The 19,855-nt window shown below is 37.3% G+C and overlaps 1 protein-coding gene across 12 annotated transcripts in view; it reads right to left on the reverse strand.

The window, feature by feature from the left end:
- Positions 1-10,865: 10,865 nt before the first annotated feature.
- The window catches only part of Mbnl1 (muscleblind like splicing regulator 1), a 168,454-nt gene continuing 159,464 nt past the window's right edge, over positions 10,866-19,855 (reverse strand). For 8 of the 12 annotated variants that reach the window (XM_041659374.1, XM_041659385.1, XM_041659384.1 and 5 more), the window contains 4 exons: positions 19,405-19,440; positions 18,610-18,704; positions 15,862-15,936; positions 10,866-14,221 (listed from right to left, as the gene is read on the reverse strand). In XM_041659374.1, the coding sequence (XP_041515308.1) occupies positions 15,880-15,936; positions 18,610-18,704; positions 19,405-19,440 (188 nt within the window). In that variant the 3' untranslated portion in view covers positions 10,866-14,221; positions 15,862-15,879. The remainder of the gene's footprint in view (positions 14,222-15,861; positions 15,937-18,609; positions 18,705-19,404; positions 19,441-19,855) is intronic. The other 4 variants (XM_041659383.1, XM_041659378.1, XM_041659376.1 and 1 more) reach the window with 2 other exon arrangements.

Here is a 19,855-nt window from a genome sequence, read left to right on the forward strand (position 1 = left end):
CCATGCTATATATGCAGAGGAGCTGAGTTAGTGCAGGCCTGTGCAGGCCTTGGGCTTGATGTTCCAATCTTTGTGACTTCATATGAGCCTTGCTTCATTGATTTAGAGGGCCTTGTTCTCTTGGTCTCCTCCACCCCCTCTGATTCCAACACTCCTTTTGCCTCTTCTATGGAGCCCCCTGACACCTGAGGAAAGGGATTTGAAAGAGCCATCCCACTTAGAGTTATGTGTTACAAAGTCTTTCTCTCTCTCTGTCTAATGTCTCTCTGGGAGTCTCTGTATTTGTTCCCATCTGATATAGAACAAAGCCTCTTTTATGCTGACTGAATAAGACACTAGTCTATGACTATAGCAGACGATCATTAAGAGTCATTTTATTGTCTTTTTTAAGACCAGTAGTAGTATTTGGTTTTACCCTAGGTCTCTGGGCTATCTAGTTTCTTGTGCTTAGTCTGGTACAGGTTCTATCTGACATAGTGGGTCTTAAGTAACACTAGTCATTTGTAGGTTACTACCATGAGTTTTGTGCCACCACTGCCCTAGAATATTTTGCAGCAGGACATAATGTTTGCCTGTGGGTTTCTGCATCTACTCCCATCAGTTTTTAGATGAAGTCTCTCTGACGACAATTGGACTAGATTCTGGTCTCTGACTATTACAGAATAACATTAGGAATAATTTCATTGCGTCTTTTGTGGTTTTTTTTTTTTTTTTTTTTTTTTGCCAGTCATGTTTGGTTCTATCCTAGGTCTCTGAGCCATCCAGCCTCTGGTTCCTCATCATTCAGGAAGTGTCACGCATGGGCTCCCTCTTGTTTTGTGGTCCTAAGGTTAGACCAGTTATTGGTTGACCACTCCCGCAAGTTCTGCACCACTATTTCCCCAGCATATCTTTGAGGCAGGGCAGATTGGAAATCTCAGGTTTAGTGGCTGGGTTGATATCCCTCCACAGGAAGTCTTGTTTGATTACATAACACGGCTAGTTCAGGCTCCATATCCCCCATTACTAAGAGTCTTCGCTTAGGTTAATGTCGTACACCCCAGAAAGCTTCCACTGCACTAGGTTTCTACTTCGTCTCTGAAGTGCACCCCAGTCCTAGTGTCTCTACCCCATTCTCTCTCCCTCCACAACCGGCGCCCCACTCTGCATGCCAAAATAGATTTCAAGCGTGGACTGGGGACAGGTGGGAATAAGAACAAGAGGGACCAAGATGGTTTTTGAGGCTATTGTAAATGAGATTGTTTTCCTGATTTCCTTCTCAGTGTGTTTGCCACAGGTGTGCAGGAAAGTTTCATATTTGTATACATTAAATTTGTTAAATCCTGCTCCTTTGCGAAGAGTATTTGTGAACTGTGTGAGCTATGAACTCTGGCAGTTTTCTGCCAGATGAGGTCTTTATGATATGTTGTGTGTAGAATCATACATATGCTGAAGTAATTTGACTTCTTCCTTTTCAGTTTGTATCTCCTTATGTTCTCTTGCCTATTGCTGTAGCTAAGGCTTCAAATACTATCTTGAATCGGAGTAGACAAATTTGATACTATTGATTTCTTCCAGATAGTAGTGAGAATCTAACTTTTTATCCATGTTTTCAAACACGGGCTACAGGTTTGTCATATATAACTCTATTATGATTAAATATGCTCCCTTATCCATGATCTCTATAGGGATCATGACATGATGTTGGATTTCATCAAACATTGTTCTGTGTGTATTACAATGATCATGTGGCTTCAGTCACTGAAACCATTTATATGATGCACTATATTTACTGATTTGTATATGAATGAAGGCATCTTGAAAAAGATGAATGAATTTTAAGTTTTTACATTTAATTTGCAAGTAGTTTTATGCATCGTTTTTTATCCCTGAGATTGGGCTACAATTTTCTTTTAATGTTGAGCATTTGTTTTGGTATCAGGTTATTAATGACTTTGTAAAACAATTTTGAAAACGATCCTTCACTTAGATGTGCTTATCTTTCTCTTTAACCTAAAGTGTCCGTTATAGTAACTAACCTCTTCAGGCTTGTGACTTGGCCATCGTCAATTCCATTGCACTGTAAAAAATTATTCAAATGTTTCTTTCTCCTCCAATTAGAATTCTGTTGGCTATCAGTCTTGTTTGACAGACAGATAGTAGGAGTAGTACTCAGTAGTAGTAGTACTTCTGACTTTTCCCGTTTCTACTGAAAAATCAGCTGCTATTCTGAAGGATTGGCCTTTTGTATAGTGCTTGAGCCTTATTTCCTGCATCTCCCCCACTCCATATATTCAGAGTTTAGATGATATGACCTGTGACACTGCTTTTCTGCTCATGTTTGTTTGTTTGTTTGCTGTTTGTTTGAGACAAGGTTTCTCTCTTTAACAGCCTTGGCTGTCCTGGAATTAGCTTTTTAGAAGAGACTGACCTTGAACTCAAAGATATCCACCTGCCTCCGCCACCTGAGTTCTGGGATTAAAGACGAAAGGCGTGTGCCACTGGACCCTGCTCTCTGTGCTTTTCATACGTAGATGATTATCTCTTTCCCTAAATCATGGATGTCTTCTATGACATCATTGAAAATAATTTCTATGTATTCTGTATAATTTTTTTTCATTTTTATCTCTATAATTCATAATTGACTCTTTTCATGATATTCCAAAGATCTTATGGTTCTATTTATACATTTATGTTTTATTTAATTTCTTTTTCATCTGTTGGATGTTGAGACAGAGTTTCATATAGCCTAGGTTGCCCTTAAACTCATTATATAGCTGAGGATAACCCTAACTTTCTGATCCTCTTGACTAAGTACTGACTTATAGGCTAATGCCACCCATTGTTTTCTTAGATACTGGTGAAACCCAGAGTTTCACACATCATAGGCAGGCAGTCTATTAAATGAGTGACGTCTCCAACTTCTGCATACATTAAACACCACACACATGCACACAAACACACACATGCACACACACACACACACACACACACAAATTGATTATCAATGTTAAATAATCTCATTCCTCGACCTTGTCTTCACGCTCTGACAAGTTTGCCCTCTACAAGGATCAATTCCCTTGGGAAGGCTTTCTGCTGAATATTTTGTGACTACATTTCCATCTTATTTCACTTTCTTTTTTTATCAGCACGTCTCTATTAAATTCTATTTTCATATCCTTAACTGACTGTCTTACTTGATTAAGCTGTTTGTATTCTCTTGTAATTCACTGAGTTCATTCACATCTTCTTTGACATCTTTCAACACATTTATAATTGGTCTTTTGATTAGTGTCTCTAGAGTTTCATTTACTGCTCTCCCATGGAGAGTTTCTGTGGAATTTGTAACTTTTGGAGGAGACATATGATCTTACAGTCTATGTTTCCTGTGGTGGCATTTGCCCCCTGAGATAATCTGGGATTAGATCATTGACTAAATTATTTTTCTATTCTTTTTTAATACAGTTTTTCTTACTTCTTTCAGTGTAATTGTTGGCAATGTTAGAGATACCATACAGGTAGTGTACAGTAAGATTGCAGTGATGCTTTCTTCTTCTATACTGCTGTCCAGAACACCAGGCTGTATTCCAGATCTTCCCTGAGAGTTGAGAGCCATCTGCAATAGCCATGAAATGGAGTAGTACTTTAATACAACTCAGCTGCTCCTTAAGTGACAGCCGTTTTCAGTAGTAAAAGAATACTAATAGTACTCTGAACAATGCTCTATTGGCTATTGTGCATGAGTACAGAAATAAAGAAAAGGAAACAAGAAAAGGGATTACTAATTATTATGTTACTAGGTAGAAAGTCAATGAGATGATATGCACAGAAATGTGAATGGTAGCGGCAACAATAAACTGAGCGTAGGCTGTATGAAGTTTAGGTGATGGTAAACGGGAAAAAGGAGTAACACTATCCACTCAGAGAAAGCAAGAAGAGTTCAATTGCTCTGGAGGGTGAGGAGCAGAATTCCTGTAAACCAGGGAAGCTTGTGTTATTTGAAAGACACAAAGGAAAGGGTAAAGAGGAAGAGAAAGGGTGAAAAGCTTCAGGTACCCTGCTAGACTGATCTTGCATACACTATAGTCAAGAAATAGCTACAGAAGGCGATGAGAATGGAGACTGGCTTCTGGTGGGAGTCTTGGTACAGACGTTGACCACACAGGATTGTCTATGGTGGGGTCAATTTTAAGCTTTAGTGTCTGATGGCCAATGGAAGGTCAGGTCCATTCTTAATGTTTGTATAGCAAACATTTTATCCATTGAGCTACTCCCTAGTCCAGAAGTCTGACTTTTATTTAAGACAAGAAATCCAGAATGAGTGATCGCAAAGAAGAACTATCTAGAGACAATATGCTTTATTTGTGGTTTGTTTGGTTTTGTTCTTACGGTGTTGTGAATTGAACTCCCTAGGTCTTGTTCATGTTGGGCAAATCACTGCATGGCTTTTAAATTTACATGGCTCCAAAGACATAATTCACAACCAGAATCTATATTTAAGCAAAGTTTAAATTAAAAAATATGAGGTGGTTTATGAATATTTCTCATCTTAAAGAAATTCCTTTGGTAAATGCAATTACAAGTTTTAATTTTTTTATGATGATTAGTGTTTAGGTTCACAGATGGGACTGGAGTGTAGATGAGGTTAAATTCTAAGCACTTCTAGCCCTAGGCGTGAATTCTTAGCTGTTTGAACTCTTTGTTTGAAATACCAGAATAAAGGAGTAGTGTCTCTACGAAGGCAATCTTTATAGTTGATTTCATCAGTTGTGTGCACTTTCCTTGAATCTCAGCTAGTGAGATCCTAGAGGTGAGGTCCCCTCTCTTCTCTATGAGCCTTAGTATTCTATCTTTCTGCTATGCTTTATCAGAAGTTAAAAAAAACGTTCCTGGATTCTGTGGCATAGAATATGAAAGGAAAAGATGAGTCGGTGTTCTACAGCAAAGACGACGTGGAATGTGATGGCATGGTCACATAATGTCGCTTTGACTTTATACAAGACTTTCTGCTCAATGTCACCTTGGGGATACTTGCTCTTATGCATGTAGTTACCATTCTTACCTGCTTACAAATCTTCCCAAGTTATTTTGTATGACTGACTTCTTCTTAAAATTATTGTAGGTGGTTGTATCTAATTCTGGTGATGGAAGGTACCTTTTTTAAGTGGAAAGGTGAAGAGATGACCATCTGCTAAATAACTTAATGTACTAATTTAAACTGGAAATACAAACTCTAAATAGGAACAAGGGATGGCAGTAACAAGGAAACATCACCAATACAGGTGATTAAGACTATGGATTGAGATTAGGAAGGTCTTTTGGCTTTCATCACGAAAGCAACATAAGATTTTTACAGTTTGGGTACAATGTTTTGGATCCCTTCTCATCATTAAGTAAAACCATGTTTTATCTTTGAAAAAATTAAAGTTTAAAGAACTGACTCACTTCAGTGGAAAAATGTTCTAAGAAAAATATCTAGATGAATTCAAAGTAAAATGACAAAAGAATAAAAAGATCTTTTTAAAAAGCAAGGTTTTTAAAAAGAACATTAACTAAGAAGATTTTAAAAAGAACAGTAACTAAAAAGAAAGTGAAAAGGCAAAAAATTAAAAACTAGTAAATTTGAGGTCTCACAATCTTACCTTAAAGTTTTTTTCATGTTAATAAGTCAATTTCAAAAGCGTCCCACAAAGAAGCCATGTTCTATAATCCCTAATTACTGAAAACAAGAGTGTTGGCTTTTTCTTTAACAAAAATGCTACCATCAGCAGGACACAGCATCGGGGTAGGGCAGCAGAGAACAATCATGTGCCGTAGGTCTACAAGGCTAGGAGAAAGCGTAGTGAACACATTTCCCTTGTAAAAAATGAAAAATGCAAACTTGTGCAACCCCTTTGGAAATCAGTGTTTCAGTTTCTCAGGAAATTCGGGATCAATCTACCCCTGGACCCAGCAATACCATTCTTGGGAATATACCCAAGAGAGGCCTTATCATACAACAAAAGTATATGCTCTACTATGTTCATAGCAGCATTGTTTGTAATAGCCAGAACCTGGAAACAACCTAGATGCCCTTCAATGGAAGAATGGATGAAGAAAGTATGGAATATATACATATTAGAGTACTATTCAGCAGTAAAAATCAATGACTTCTTGAATTTCGCATGCAAATGGATGGAAATAGAAAACACTATCCTGAGTGAGGTAAGCCAGACCCAAAAAGAGGAACATGGGATGTATTCACTCATATTTGGTTTCTAGCCATAAACAAAGGGCATTGAGCCTATAATTAGTGATCCTAGAGAAGCTAAATAAGGAGAACCCAAAGAAAAACATATAGGCATCCTCCTGAATATTAACCTTCATCAGGCGATGAAAGGAGACAGAGACAGAGACCCACATTGGAGCACAGGACATAAATCTCAAGGTCCAAATCAGGAGCAGAAGGAGAGAGAGCACGAGCAAGGAACTCAGGACCGCAAGGGGTGCACCCACACACTGAGATAATGGGGATGTTCTATCAGAAACTCACCAAGGCCACCTGGCCTGGGTCTGAAAAAGCCTGGGATAAAACCGAACTCTCTGAACATAGCAAACAATGAGGACTACTGAGAACTCAAGAACAATGGCAATGAGTTTTTGATCCTCCTGCACGTACTGGCTTTGTGGGAGCCTAGGCAGTTTGGATGCTCACCTTACTAGACCTGGATGGAGGTGGGTGGTCATTGGACTTCCCACAGGGCAGGGAACCCTGATCACTCTTTGGGCTGACGAGGGAGGGGGACTTGAATGGGGGAGGGGGAGGGAAATGGGAGGCGGTGGCAGGGAAGAGACAAACATCTTTAATAAATAAATAAATTTAAAAAATGCTTGAGGCAATACAGGTTTAAGTTGGTTTCCCACTAAAAATGTACACATTCAAAATACCAGTTTCCACATGGTATAAAATTTTTATTTTGTATGCCTTACTTGAAAACAAATGCCATTAAAAATCTTCTGCGGTAATATTTCTTTTACTTTCAGAAACATGCTGCCGGAATACAGCCTCAAATTCACTCTTGTTTCAGCCTGAGTGCTGGGATTACATGTGTGCACAATAATGATGCACGCACACACACACACATATGTGTATATAGGTATTAATACTTGGATAATTTTTAATGAACAATGAGTTACTAAGGATGTTGATATTCCACTGAATAAGGGTGGGTGGTTGTTACTTAATCTTATTTTAAGTTACTTTGTAGTATACTCAACAAGACTGAGACTGGTGTTGGAGATAGGAACTCGGGATAACCACATAGTTACATGGAATATTCTATTTGTCTTGCACTAAAGTAAGGATCTTACTTTCTGCCCTGGTATCTAAGAATATAGCACAGTCCATAACATACTGTCAGGTATGTTTCTTGAACTAAGTCTTTGATTATTGAAACATATATAATAAACTAGTAATAAAACATGCAGGGGTGGAGTTTGAGAGCAGGGGTAGATCACTTGCCTAGCATTAACAAGTCCTGGATCCAATCTTCTGAACCCACATATAAACACAAACACATATATTAAAGCATATTGATGCTAACTTGGATGCTGCCATATTTCAAATAAATTTAGTAGCACAATACACATGGTGATACATATATTGTTTGATGTTGAGTATATTATTAAATTTTTAAAGGGTCAAACAGTAAAAAGTGCATGTTTCCGAATGGTTGCTTTCAAACTGACAGGGGTTAGGCATGGTCTATTATTATATCCAGCTAGGACAGGAAGTACACATTCAAAGACAATTAGAAAAAGTGATGTTAGTTGTAGTTTTAGAAATCGTCACGAGAAGCACAAGAGATCTGTTATGGTGTGGTGCTGAATGGCAGCAAGATAATGTTTCAGAAGTCAACGAGGACAGAACTAATTATGGCAAAAGTGGATGGAGATGGTGTATGGAAATCTAGCTGCAATAAAAAGCAATGGGTGACCCCAAAACTAGGATGGAAAGCTAAAGATCCAGTGTGGGGTTTGGAAAACAGATGAAGTAAAATTAGCCATCCTTGTTAACATCATTACTGGTTCTGTAGTAGACTCCTTTTAAAACACTATAGATGTTAGCCTATGAGTTTTCCCCATAGCAACTAAGCCAGGTTTCCAAGGAAGCAAGTAGCTATGCTTTAAAGATCCTGCAAACAATTCCAAACTGCAGCAACATCTAGAAACTGCTGAACTCTCCTGTAATGTTCATGCCCTTGTTACTACATACTGAAGGAGGAACCATTACAGACAGCTGAAGATACTTAGCACAGCCGAGGCCTTAAAGTACTGAAAAACGAATTCAGAGGGTCCTGCTGTGAGCCCTTCACTTGAACTACTGTGTCTTCAGTTCTTAGTTTAAGAAAGCCGTCAGTGCACATCTTAACAGCAAACATTTTATGACATTAGCCCACTGTGGTTTCGATTCTTCCCAATCTTCGTGGCACAGCCTTGCTGGGTCACTCACATCCTTCCATTCACAAGGGGATTTGACAGTAGAGACAGAGAGAAGAGTTCCTGAGTCCCAGCTCTGACCTGGCCAATGCTTTCATTTTCCAAACACAGTCCAGGAGAGAGCTGCTGGCCACACCCTGAAGACTTAGGAGGAGATCTGCTTATTCAGTGTAGCCCTGAGCAAATATGACTTGGGAGCGGACACCTCAAATGCTGTGGGCAGTGTCAGGGGCTGGCTAAGTATGGTGATGATTATCAGGACCACAATCAAGTTATTTCAGTGTGGTATTTTGATACTGTCAGACTGAGTTCAAAGCAAGTCTCTGACATTTCAGTCTCTAAATTTCCTTCTTGTTTCACTTCATTGCTGGATGCTGAACATTTAGAATAAATATATACTAAGCTTTCAAAAGTCTCCAACTTCTTATAATTATAACATAGATGATTTCCCAAAGATATAGTGGACTGCCTCAGCCATGGCAGAGATGGTCCAGACTCTCCAGTCAATGGAGTTATCAAACCAAAAATTTATCAATATTGTGTTGTTGTGTTCCACAGGTTCTTTTACATCTGCAGATGCCTAGCTACATGAAGAAAACCACCACTGCAGAGTCTCAGAAAGATGACTACACCGTCATGTGATGCTGAGTGTCACGGCCATTCCAAAGCACAAAGTAAATCCCTTTGTGCTTTGTGTGATAAAGTCTTACATTGAGCAAACGATTTTGTTCTATGTGTGTAAGAAAGAGCTGGTGCCTAGCAGAGGGCTCCGATCCATGAACTGGTTTTTAGTAGACGCCTCAGTAAAACTATATCTTTCTGAATGATGTTTTGAGGGGAATACTACCACATGCAAAATTTTTCAGTAGACTCATATGCTGTTGTGATAGAATAGAGCTTCATGTGAAGTAATGTAAATGCAAATGTAAAAATGATTTTCGTTATAGCATTTTCAGTCGATCAAAAAACACCTGAGATAGGGTTTGGAGAGAGTTCAATGGTTGTGAAGACCTTAGTGCCATTAGCAGAACCCATAACTGTCTGGAACTATAGCTCCAAGAGAGCTGGCATCCTCTTCCGGCTTTCATAGGCACCCACACACATATGGGCATACACTCACAGTCAGAGAATCATGTGTGCAAGTAAAATAATAAAAATAAGTTCTTCATCTGTGTGGTGGTGGCACACACCTTTAATCCCAGCACTCAGGCAGCAGAGGCAGGCAGATTTCTCAGTTTGAGGCTAGCCTGGTCTAAAGAGTGAGTTCTAGGTTGACCAAGGCTACACAGAGAAACCTTGTCTCAAAAAAAAAAAACACTAAAATAAAAAAACTAGGTATCTCAGACTAGAGAGAACTAGTTCTCCATTATAATTTATTTTTTATTTTATGTGCATTGGTGTTTTGCTTGCATGCAGGCATGTGTGAGGGTGTCGGGTACCTGGAACTGGAGTTACAGACAGTTGTGAGCTGCCATGTGGGTGCTGGGAATTGAACCCAGGTCCTCTGGAAGAACAGCCAGTGCTCTAAGTTGCTGAGCCATCTCTCTAGTCCCATAGTTTTTTTTTTTTTATGGCACTCAGAAAAGTTGTAGAGCTTTCTCTCTTTGATGAATGTCATACAAAATGGTTGCATATGTTGAGAACTCAAATCACTAACAGAACTGTTAGCGATAAGTCAACAATAAACCAGGCATTTATCATCATCATTCCTGAAAGAAGTTTTGGGGAAAAAAAAAGAAATGAAATTTCAAATGAGAAGTGTGCAGCCTTTGACAAATACTAAGGACCAGAGCAAACATATAATAAAACTGAATGATAAATAGTTTCTTCATATTAGAACTTAGTTCTTCACAGCTATCTGGTAAGGGATACCACATTATCACTAGCTGTAAAGACTTCAACAAATTCAAACAGTCACACGGTCACTTACACACACACACACACACACACACACACACACACACACTGAGTAGGTATGCAGAATGTGGCTCAACCAGCTGTTTAACCTTTGTGTCCTTCTGAATAGAGTGCAATCTTATTTACGAATTTGTCTCTCAGAGCTCGTTAATAGGAATTAACCAAGTAATTTACATTTCTTCATAGAAAGATCTAGAATTAAAAAACTCTGTTGTTGTTTTTTTAACTTACATATATTTTCCTCATCTACCATTTAAGTTAGTAGAGCCAGGAAAAGTGGGCTGAGAAATTTTACAAAGCACTGGGAAAATATCAGTTATCTCTTCAGTTTAGATTCTCAGCATGGAGAGATGATGCGTCAGAAAACATTAGCTGCCTTCGCTGCAATCTTTTGAAACCAGACAATTTATACCTATGTTCATTACAGTGTATATGTAATGTATGTGAAATGCTGAGAAATAATTCACTACTCAATCTCAGATACACATATGTACTTAAGAAAGAGAAGTTTTATTAGGGCAATTTCACTTTATTTTTCCATACAGCAAAGTCAACTACTGCAGTAATAATAAAATAAGCATAAAACAAATTGCAGCCCTAGACAAAATACATAATTGTAAGCAACTACAAGCAGAAAGTAAGTTGTGATTACATAATAGTAAAACCAAGCACATTGTCCTTTCGGCAGATGAAAGTGGTCGGGTTGCTGGTAAGGGCAACATTAGCAGCCAGCTGGAGTGAAGGCTGGGCAACCAAGTAATTAATCAAGTGGCCATTGTCACATTTTGCTCTTTTGAGTACTTCCGAGTTGAAAATTAAAACTGTGAAATTTGAACTTCTTTTTTCACCTGCGGAAAGAACAAGATCTACAGCAATTAAAAAACAATCACGTAACAACTACGGGTGTGCTGTTTGGTTTGCCTGTTTATGGTTTTAATTTTGTGAAAGTCAATACTTGTTTGGAAGATTTCATTTTGTGAACAATAAACCATTGAAATTGGCAGAAACCGATTTGAATAATATATGTCCTTAGCATAGTTCTTTCTCTCTTTTTGTTGAAGTTTTAAACATGCAGTAGTTTGGAAAACAATGTAAGGAATATCTGATCCATGATTTCACCTTAATGGCTGAAGTACCTGCTATTTTTGGTAATGATCTTCAGGCAGATTTGGCCCAATGGAGTTTTGTCAGTCATGAGATCTTGGAAGGATGGCAAATCTTTCCAGCTGAAAAATCCTGGCAAACTACAAGCTGTCCACAAAAAAAGCAAAGCAACGCGTCTGAAGGGTATGGAGTGCTAAGTCTGTGCCACTTTCGGAAGCAATTTTGCTCAGTCTGTCATCTCATTAGCCTTAACAAAACTCCTTGTAATTATAGACGTTTTTATTCAAAATAAGATCTTGCTATTATACAGGTTTCTCTCTTTTGACTATATACAGAAGTGCAAAAAGTCAACCTTTCTCTCTAGACTCTCCAACATGCTCAACTGCAGCATCATCAACCCTCAAGAGTTTGCACACACGCTAAAATTCTCATTACGTAAACTTTGAGTATTTGGATTATCAACAAAAAGTCCCTTGTTCTATTTATTGATTATGCAGCTTATTTATAACAAGGCCTGATATTCAGGGATTTCAAAAATATTAAACAATACTTTAACATTTGAAATGGATACAGTAGAAAATAAATTTTATTCTAATATCTAGGATCTAGATCTTCTCATAATAACTAATTACAAACAAAATAAATCATCAAAATATTACTCAATTGTCTGCCAGGATTGTTGCCATAGCAACAACTTAACTTCTTACTTAGCAATGATTATATATTTATAAGATATCCATATAAAAGATCTTTGTTCTTTTAATGAAAACTAGACAAGAACAATGACTGACATTCTTACACTGTAATATTAAATCAGTAAAATATAAATCATTTAGTTAATAATACGGATATTCATATGACACTACATGTAATTTAAAACTGAGTATGTTATGAAGGAAAAACTACTTTAATTTTTTTGTATTTTGAAAAATTCATTGGTAAAATCTAATAAAACAATAGTCTATAAACTGAAATGGTATTCAATGTTAATAGAAAATGAAAATCTAATAAATGTAGGAAATGAAAAACTACATTTTAACAAGAAAAATAAGTAATATTCTATAATGTAACTAACTACAATAACATGTGAAGTCACCATTACTCTCTTAACACGATTGAAATTACATTGGTATGGGTTCCAACCCGTAATGTAATAATCTAAGGCTTTAATAGATGTACAGTACAATCAGTAAATCAACACATCAGTCTTATATTAGAAAGCATCTCTCTCAAGCATAAAAACTTGCAGTAAACTTGGAAGTATGGAAAGTTCTATAACGGAACTCTCACTTCTCCCATTCCACACTAGATCTGCCAGTAACCTGGCCCCTACTCAGCGATTTTAGAATTGCTGAACAGGGCAAAAATATCCTTTACGAGCTGCAACATCCAAACCACAAAAAAGGGGAATTCCTTTGGATGAATCCATTCTTAAAAACTGAATGCACATCTATTTTTAAAATTTTTAAAAGGCTTTCTAAGGCTATAAGCAGTTAATCTGAACAAAAGAATCACATATAAAATTCACCCATGTACTTAACCCACCCAATTACTAGGTTAATTAAACATTTCCCATTTTCATATTTTGGTTTTCATGCATCTGATGACAGTGCTGTTCTCTTTGTTTAGAGTCACTATTTTGAACGTGACTGTGATGAAGCATTGAAGCAAACGTGAAACCATTTCTGCAAAGCATTTATAGTCTTTTGACTTTTGACAGAGGCTATAAATAGAAGCAAAATAATTTCCTCAAACATTTTTTGTTATTGTGTCTCAGAAATGGCATATCCCTTTTGAATAACATGTAATATAGTTGAGTATGCATAAATATTACACTACAATGCATTAAAATAATTTTGTATATCTATTATATATATATATCTCCAGTATGTGAATGTTTATCTGTACTGCGTTTGTGTTGTGCTGTCTATTGTTACTGTAGAGTGAAATTGGCCATTTCTGAGACAGCTTTGGTTTCAAAAACAAAAAAGAAAAGAAGAATGGTGCCCTTTGATTGATTAGTACTAGCAAATAAGCAACAAAATGTGGCTCTGAAAATAATAACACTGAAGAAATAATACTCTAATTTGATGTACAGTCTATGGCACTTCATGAGAATCCTTAACAACATGGTACTTAAAGCCATGATGTGCTTTAAAATATACACAGTTGTGGTTTTGCTTGGCACATTCATCTCTGTCAGATCCCTCCCTCTCCACGTCTTACAATCTATTACAGTAAAAATATTACTCTTAAACAAAAGACTGTGCATGCGCGCTCTCAGCTCTAATGGCAACTTTAAATACAAGGTGCACCTTTGTTACTTGTAAACCTTGAAAGAAATAAACTCATTTTTTAAAAAATTATATCTTGGTCTACAGACGTACCAATACATAATAGAATCATGGTTACACCATAGTCTGTCTTTTCAAGATGGCATGAATATATAGGAAACTAATTATGTATGCATATTTTAATGCATAACTCTGTGCTACAAAAGAAAGACAATGTTGTTCTTTTAGATAGGAATATCACCTCAGCACAAATACCAATTGAATGTACAAAGTGTGTAGGCAACAGTGTGCAGCAAGTTCCCATGTTGTCTTTTCTTCTGGTTAACATGCAATATGTGGATGTCTTGTGGCTGAGGGATTTTGTGTGTGTTGCTTGACGGTATATACAATATGGCTAATGACGTCGTCCTTACTCTAACCAAGCACACTGTCCTTTCCTCTTTGATGATCTACAATGGAAAAAAGAGATAGTCTTTGTTAAAAAACATTAATTGTTGAAAACATGTTCAGTATATAGTTAATATACATTACACATATACACAAACACACACATACATACACAAACACACACACACAGAAGACACCATGTTGACAACTTCCTCTAAACTTATAACGAACAAAGTAATGTCCTGACTCCATGCATTTGAGCAACTACGAAGGAACTGCATTTTATTTTCTACCCATGCTTCCATTTTTAGACAGGGTCTCACTGAGTATCCTTCTGAGTCTGGAGCTCATTATATAGACCAGCCTTGAGCACATAGAAACTCACACATTTTTTGAGTGCCCAGTGCTGGGATTAAAGGTGTGTACCACCATACCTGGACAGAATTGCTTTGAGAGAGCTTACAAAATGGAGAAAAATCAACTTAAATAACTTGACTGCAACACATGTTTTGCAGGGTCCTCAAAGTCTCAGTTCATTTCTTCCTTAAATCGAACTCATACTCTGCCCACCGTTCTCTCTAGTCTGGGATCTATCTGTGTCTGGCTCTTGGTGTGGATTCTTCTCGCCTGGTTTTCTAAACACCATGAAGACCTGATTCTGTCCCTTCTGCCAGGTCCTTACTCTCCCCTCCACACAGGACCTTCACTGTCCAAAAGCCTTCTCTGACCATTGAGAAGAGGAGCCCTGGACCTCTGCCTCACAGGACACTCGTTCAAAGTTCTCTTGTGCTAGCACACAGTTCTGAAATCATTTACATCATTGATGGGGTAACTTACAGAAAAGCAGTACAAAACCTTACTTGCCAATATGTCAGCGACCAAATAAATTCAGGAAAACAACAAAAGAACCTTCTACTGACCAGACTGAGTTTTAAACGGCTCTTTGCAAATTTACAAATATAAGTACCTATCATGCTTCTGTGGACATGATCTAATTTAAGTTGTATATGTTGAAGAAACATGTACTTTAGGGAGAAAAAATAGTAAATTTTGCAGGTATTGAAAACAATGTCACAGAAAGCAAACCCTTGTGAGGAACAATAACATCTTCAGAATCCTGTATCACTAAGCTAGCTGTCTTGAAATACTATTTAACTGATAAAAATATCTGTACATGTATGTATGTATATATGTGTATATATACATATATGTATATAAAGTTATTTGACTTAGATCCATTGTTCCCTACTAATCCTGTACATGATACAGGTGGATATGTATTATCATATAGGAATGAGTGAAATAATAGTTAAAATAAAATTAATGACTTCTACGCAGTCACCAAATGATTGCGTACGAGCCAAATCTAGTTCACTGTCTAATTTGAAGAATTTTCTTGAGGTACAGTCCACATCTACTTATTTCTGCATTCTCTAAGTGTTTTAGCACTACAGTGGGGGAATTGCAGCAGAAGCTGAATGCTGCATACAGACAAAAATAGCTGGTCTGTAGGCCTTGCAGAAAATTTCATCAAATGCTAACTCATTTTTTTGTCTTCTAAGTACCTTTGCCATATTTTATTCAAGCTTGTACTTATTTGTAATATCAATTAAAATATCCCCAAATATTTATCCTTTGCATTTTAAGTATTAACATATTCCAACCACAAATACTGAATGATTATACTGCATAATAAACTTACTGTTTTGTGACGACAACTCTACATCTGGGTAACATACTTGTGGCTAGTCAGATGTTCGGCAGATATTATGGGTATCTAGCAAATAAAAAAATTATTTAATGAATGATCCATGCAAGCAAGCCAACCACCGAGAGATGAAAACATCTTAATATTAAATTTATACAAAACAGTGAGATTCAGCTGTGAGGTGACAGCCCTCATTGGGTCAACATGACATAAAGTTAATATAAACGCAAATGCCAGAGAAGCACCTCACTGCTTGTAATCTTCGCGTTAAGTACTACTCTACGGATGTTACCAGTACTTAGAAAGTAAGAGAAGTACAGCTATCAAAAATTCATGCAGAGCAGTTATTAAAAGAAGCCCTTTTTGTTGGCCTACACACACACGCACACACACACCCTTGTGGTTTCAAATACTTAGCAATGATACTGAAATCAAGAATAATAAAAAAAAATGTCTTGCCTGAGTTTGTGCAACCAAATTTCTAACATTTTCATTCAGATCAAAGTGTTTAACTTTTGACCCAAATTAAATAAACCAGGTGTGCATTATAAAAACGTGGTTCAAAAAATAAGTGGGAAAGAGAACCGGTTTGTTCATCAGCTACACAAGCCGTTGCATTTTAGATAGGCAGGGACTCGGAGAACTTCGGAGAAAATACAATGAGAAACCAATACAGAGGTTACTTTTTTCCATACGAAATCAAACATGTGACTTGATTCTTCTTCAACCTCCAATTAAAGGTTGATAATGTGGGCAAGGCAACCCCACAGGTTGAGTGTAGCCGAGGCCTGAAAACATTGGTTCTAACACTTATTTGTTTCCTGGTTGTGTGAACCTGAGCAAAGGAACTAACTGGTGACTATTTCAACTTACTCTATACAATGACACTAAGTCCATTTCAGAAAGTTAGTTGGGGTAACAATGGTCTCACATACATGAAGGCTTTTGTTGTTTCCTTTTTAAATACCCTAGACTACGTCAATCTTCTAAAACCTATAATTCACATTCTGGAGTATCTATTACTATGTTCCTTTTAGTTTTAATTTCTTAGCTGACATTTTTACACAATTTTACAGCATTGGCAAATGGCACGAAAATGTGCTCCAAGCATAATGAAGCTTCTCATACCATTGTTCCTGCTGCTGCAGGGCAGGATGTTGCACCCAACAGTGTAGAAGCATCAAGGATGGGGCTGTCGAAACATACCAAGGACCTTCAACACCACTCGATGCAGATGAAGGGCCAGCTATAAACTTCTGCATGCATGCAGGCTGCATTTTGTGGCATCAGCTATTCCCAGCATTGCTAATGTACTGTAGGCATATACATATGTATGTATATGTAGATATAATATATGTGTGTATATATATATCCATTCCCTTTCCTTTGGTTGTAGAATAGTAATAGTATGAAGACCCAGGGAATTATGCATGAAATGGTCACAGCACAATGCAAAAAGTAAAGTGTCCCCTACAACCCAAGTGGCCAAGGGCATTTTGAATTTGCTTTGCTATAGTTGTGCTTACACCAGCAATTCTATAGTCATATATGGAATACACAGGAGATTCCAGCATCATTGATGTGCACCATAAATGGACTGCACTGCATCTACTGAGATTTCGGTCAAACTATCATGCCACATATGCACAATCTAGCATTCTTGTAAATGAGTCTTCTGTGTTAGTACAAATCCAAGGGTATTTTTGATAAGTCTGAAAAACTAATGATTCTTAGCCAAGAATTATTTAAGGCTTGTCTGAAACTTAAAATTAAATCCTTTTGGCATTATGATCTTGAAAGGTTTTAATGACTATATTAATAGCTCAAAGCTCATCAACAGAAGATGATATATTGAAAAAACAAAAGAAAAACAAAACAAAAAGAAAGCAGATGCTCCTCATAGCACTAACTTTTGGTTCTTAGTTTGTCTGCCTGCTCCAAGGACACTATGCTAGATCCCATCTGACAAGGTTCTTTTCAGTCTCACCAGGCTCCATCTAACTTCTGCCAGTGAAACAGGCATAACCCGGTTTAGTGACTTTCATGCACCACCATCCCTACTAAACTGTGCTTTCATAATTTATTTATCATTCATTATTTCTTTTTCTTCCTCCCTAAATGTCCCATATTTATGCAGGTTAACTGTGGAAGCGAGAGAGTACTTAATTTCCTTTTCCATTTAAAGCAGCTAGAATCAAGGCTGAGAGATGCTGCATAAAAGCAATTCATTTTAATAAGCAATCTGCTTATCAAAATTAAGCTATAAAAATTATATATCAAAACTCTATTTACAAGAGTGGTCATTTGTGGCATAGGAATACATTAAAATATTTTCCCTTTTTTTTATTAAGAATTTAGGAACGAGCTGAGAAAGTATATACCAGATGCTTTAATATTAACCTCATAATTGCTCCCACATTGGGTTGCCAAAATCCTTAGACGATTGGTTGAGAAAAATGAGAATTGCTTGTGTAAATATCAGTTTAGTAGCTTCAGAAACAGAGCTGCGACACTTTGGAGCACTTATAAATGGCATAAAAGCAATCGGCTGCTTGTCATAGAGAGAATGTGTAGGCCAACAAGAGGTATCTTTGAACCCCATGCTCATGACGGCACCCTCTACAGCTCTCACACACACGCGACTCCCACTGAGCACAATGGGAGATCCATGTGCATTAAGGCTGCTGGACTTGGCCCTATTAAGAGTTGGTTTTTAAGAAACAAAGCTGTAAATTAGCAAACCTGGTTGGCTGTGGCTGTTGCAGCGAAGGGAACACTTGTGGCAGATGTTGTTGCTGCGGACACAGTGGCTGGCGTAGCACCGTGCACCATGGGAACTTTCGGAGGGAAAATCATATAAGCAAACATACAGAAGAGTGTAGCAATATGGAAACCATGGCAACATGGAGGAGATCATTGGGCAATGGTATTTATCATAGCAAGAAGCCATGTGACAGAACATCATCACCAGCGAGTGACATGCAATCACAGCGCAAAGCAGGACAACATTCCAAGGAGAGAAGGGGAGGGAGGGATGAAAGAGAAAAAAAAAAGAGGGGGGGAAAAAAAGCTTGTTACCATTAAATCAAGAAAATTGATACAAACAGGCTTAATTTGCTAAGTTAAAAAACAAGAATTTTATATAGTATTCAAAGACATTAAAATATAAATAAAATACAGGTATTTACTTTGTATGTACAGTTATCCATTTGAATAAAAGTTCTTTTTTATTATTCACTACTATAAAAATATACAGTCATTACTTTTATGAGAGAGACTTGTTTTTATATACCAGAACTCATAGTCCAATCAAAATCCACTAATAATTAAGTGATTAAGGAAACTTGTGTGGAAAGAAAACATTTATGTGGGGAGGGGGCATGTCAATTAAATAGAAATCGGCATTTAATTGACAGGTGTTAGTAAAAAGGAAATGGACTTGCCCAATAGATACACGTTAAACTTAGCAGTGGATTTTGAGGGGCTGTGAGATGCAACGTAGGTTTAAGATAATCAAGAAACAAAGCTGGCACCTACCAACACTTGTAGCGGGTGTCATGCACAATATTGAGCCTGCCCATCATGCATTGCAACAGGAAGGTGGATTTGAAAAGGGAAAAGAATTAAAACATCCCATCACACGTGTAATTAGGAAATTCATTTGAACAAAGAAGAAAACTTGTTATTACGGGAACAGTGGCATGTAACTGTCAGCACAATCAAACCATACAGTAGCACAGTGGTCAGTTAGAACTAGCCCCGGGTGAGGAGTAAGAGCCAATTTCACTGTGTGCTGGTATACTTGCTTTCTCTGAACTGCTGCTTCTAAATAGAGCACTTTCAAGAAAATTTAAACCTATTTAATTCATTTAGAAGAAATTCTGTAATGTTTTGTTTTAATCCAGCTGCCAGCTCTTATCATTGCTTTGCTACTTCCAAATCTGACACATGCATTTTTTTTTAAGACTAAACACCCTGCGTAATTAGA

Source organism: Microtus oregoni, unplaced genomic scaffold (assembly GCF_018167655.1).
Source record: "Microtus oregoni isolate MIOR12 unplaced genomic scaffold, Mior012 000010F_ref0000083, whole genome shotgun sequence".
Lineage (NCBI taxonomy): Eukaryota > Metazoa > Chordata > Mammalia > Rodentia > Cricetidae > Microtus > Microtus oregoni.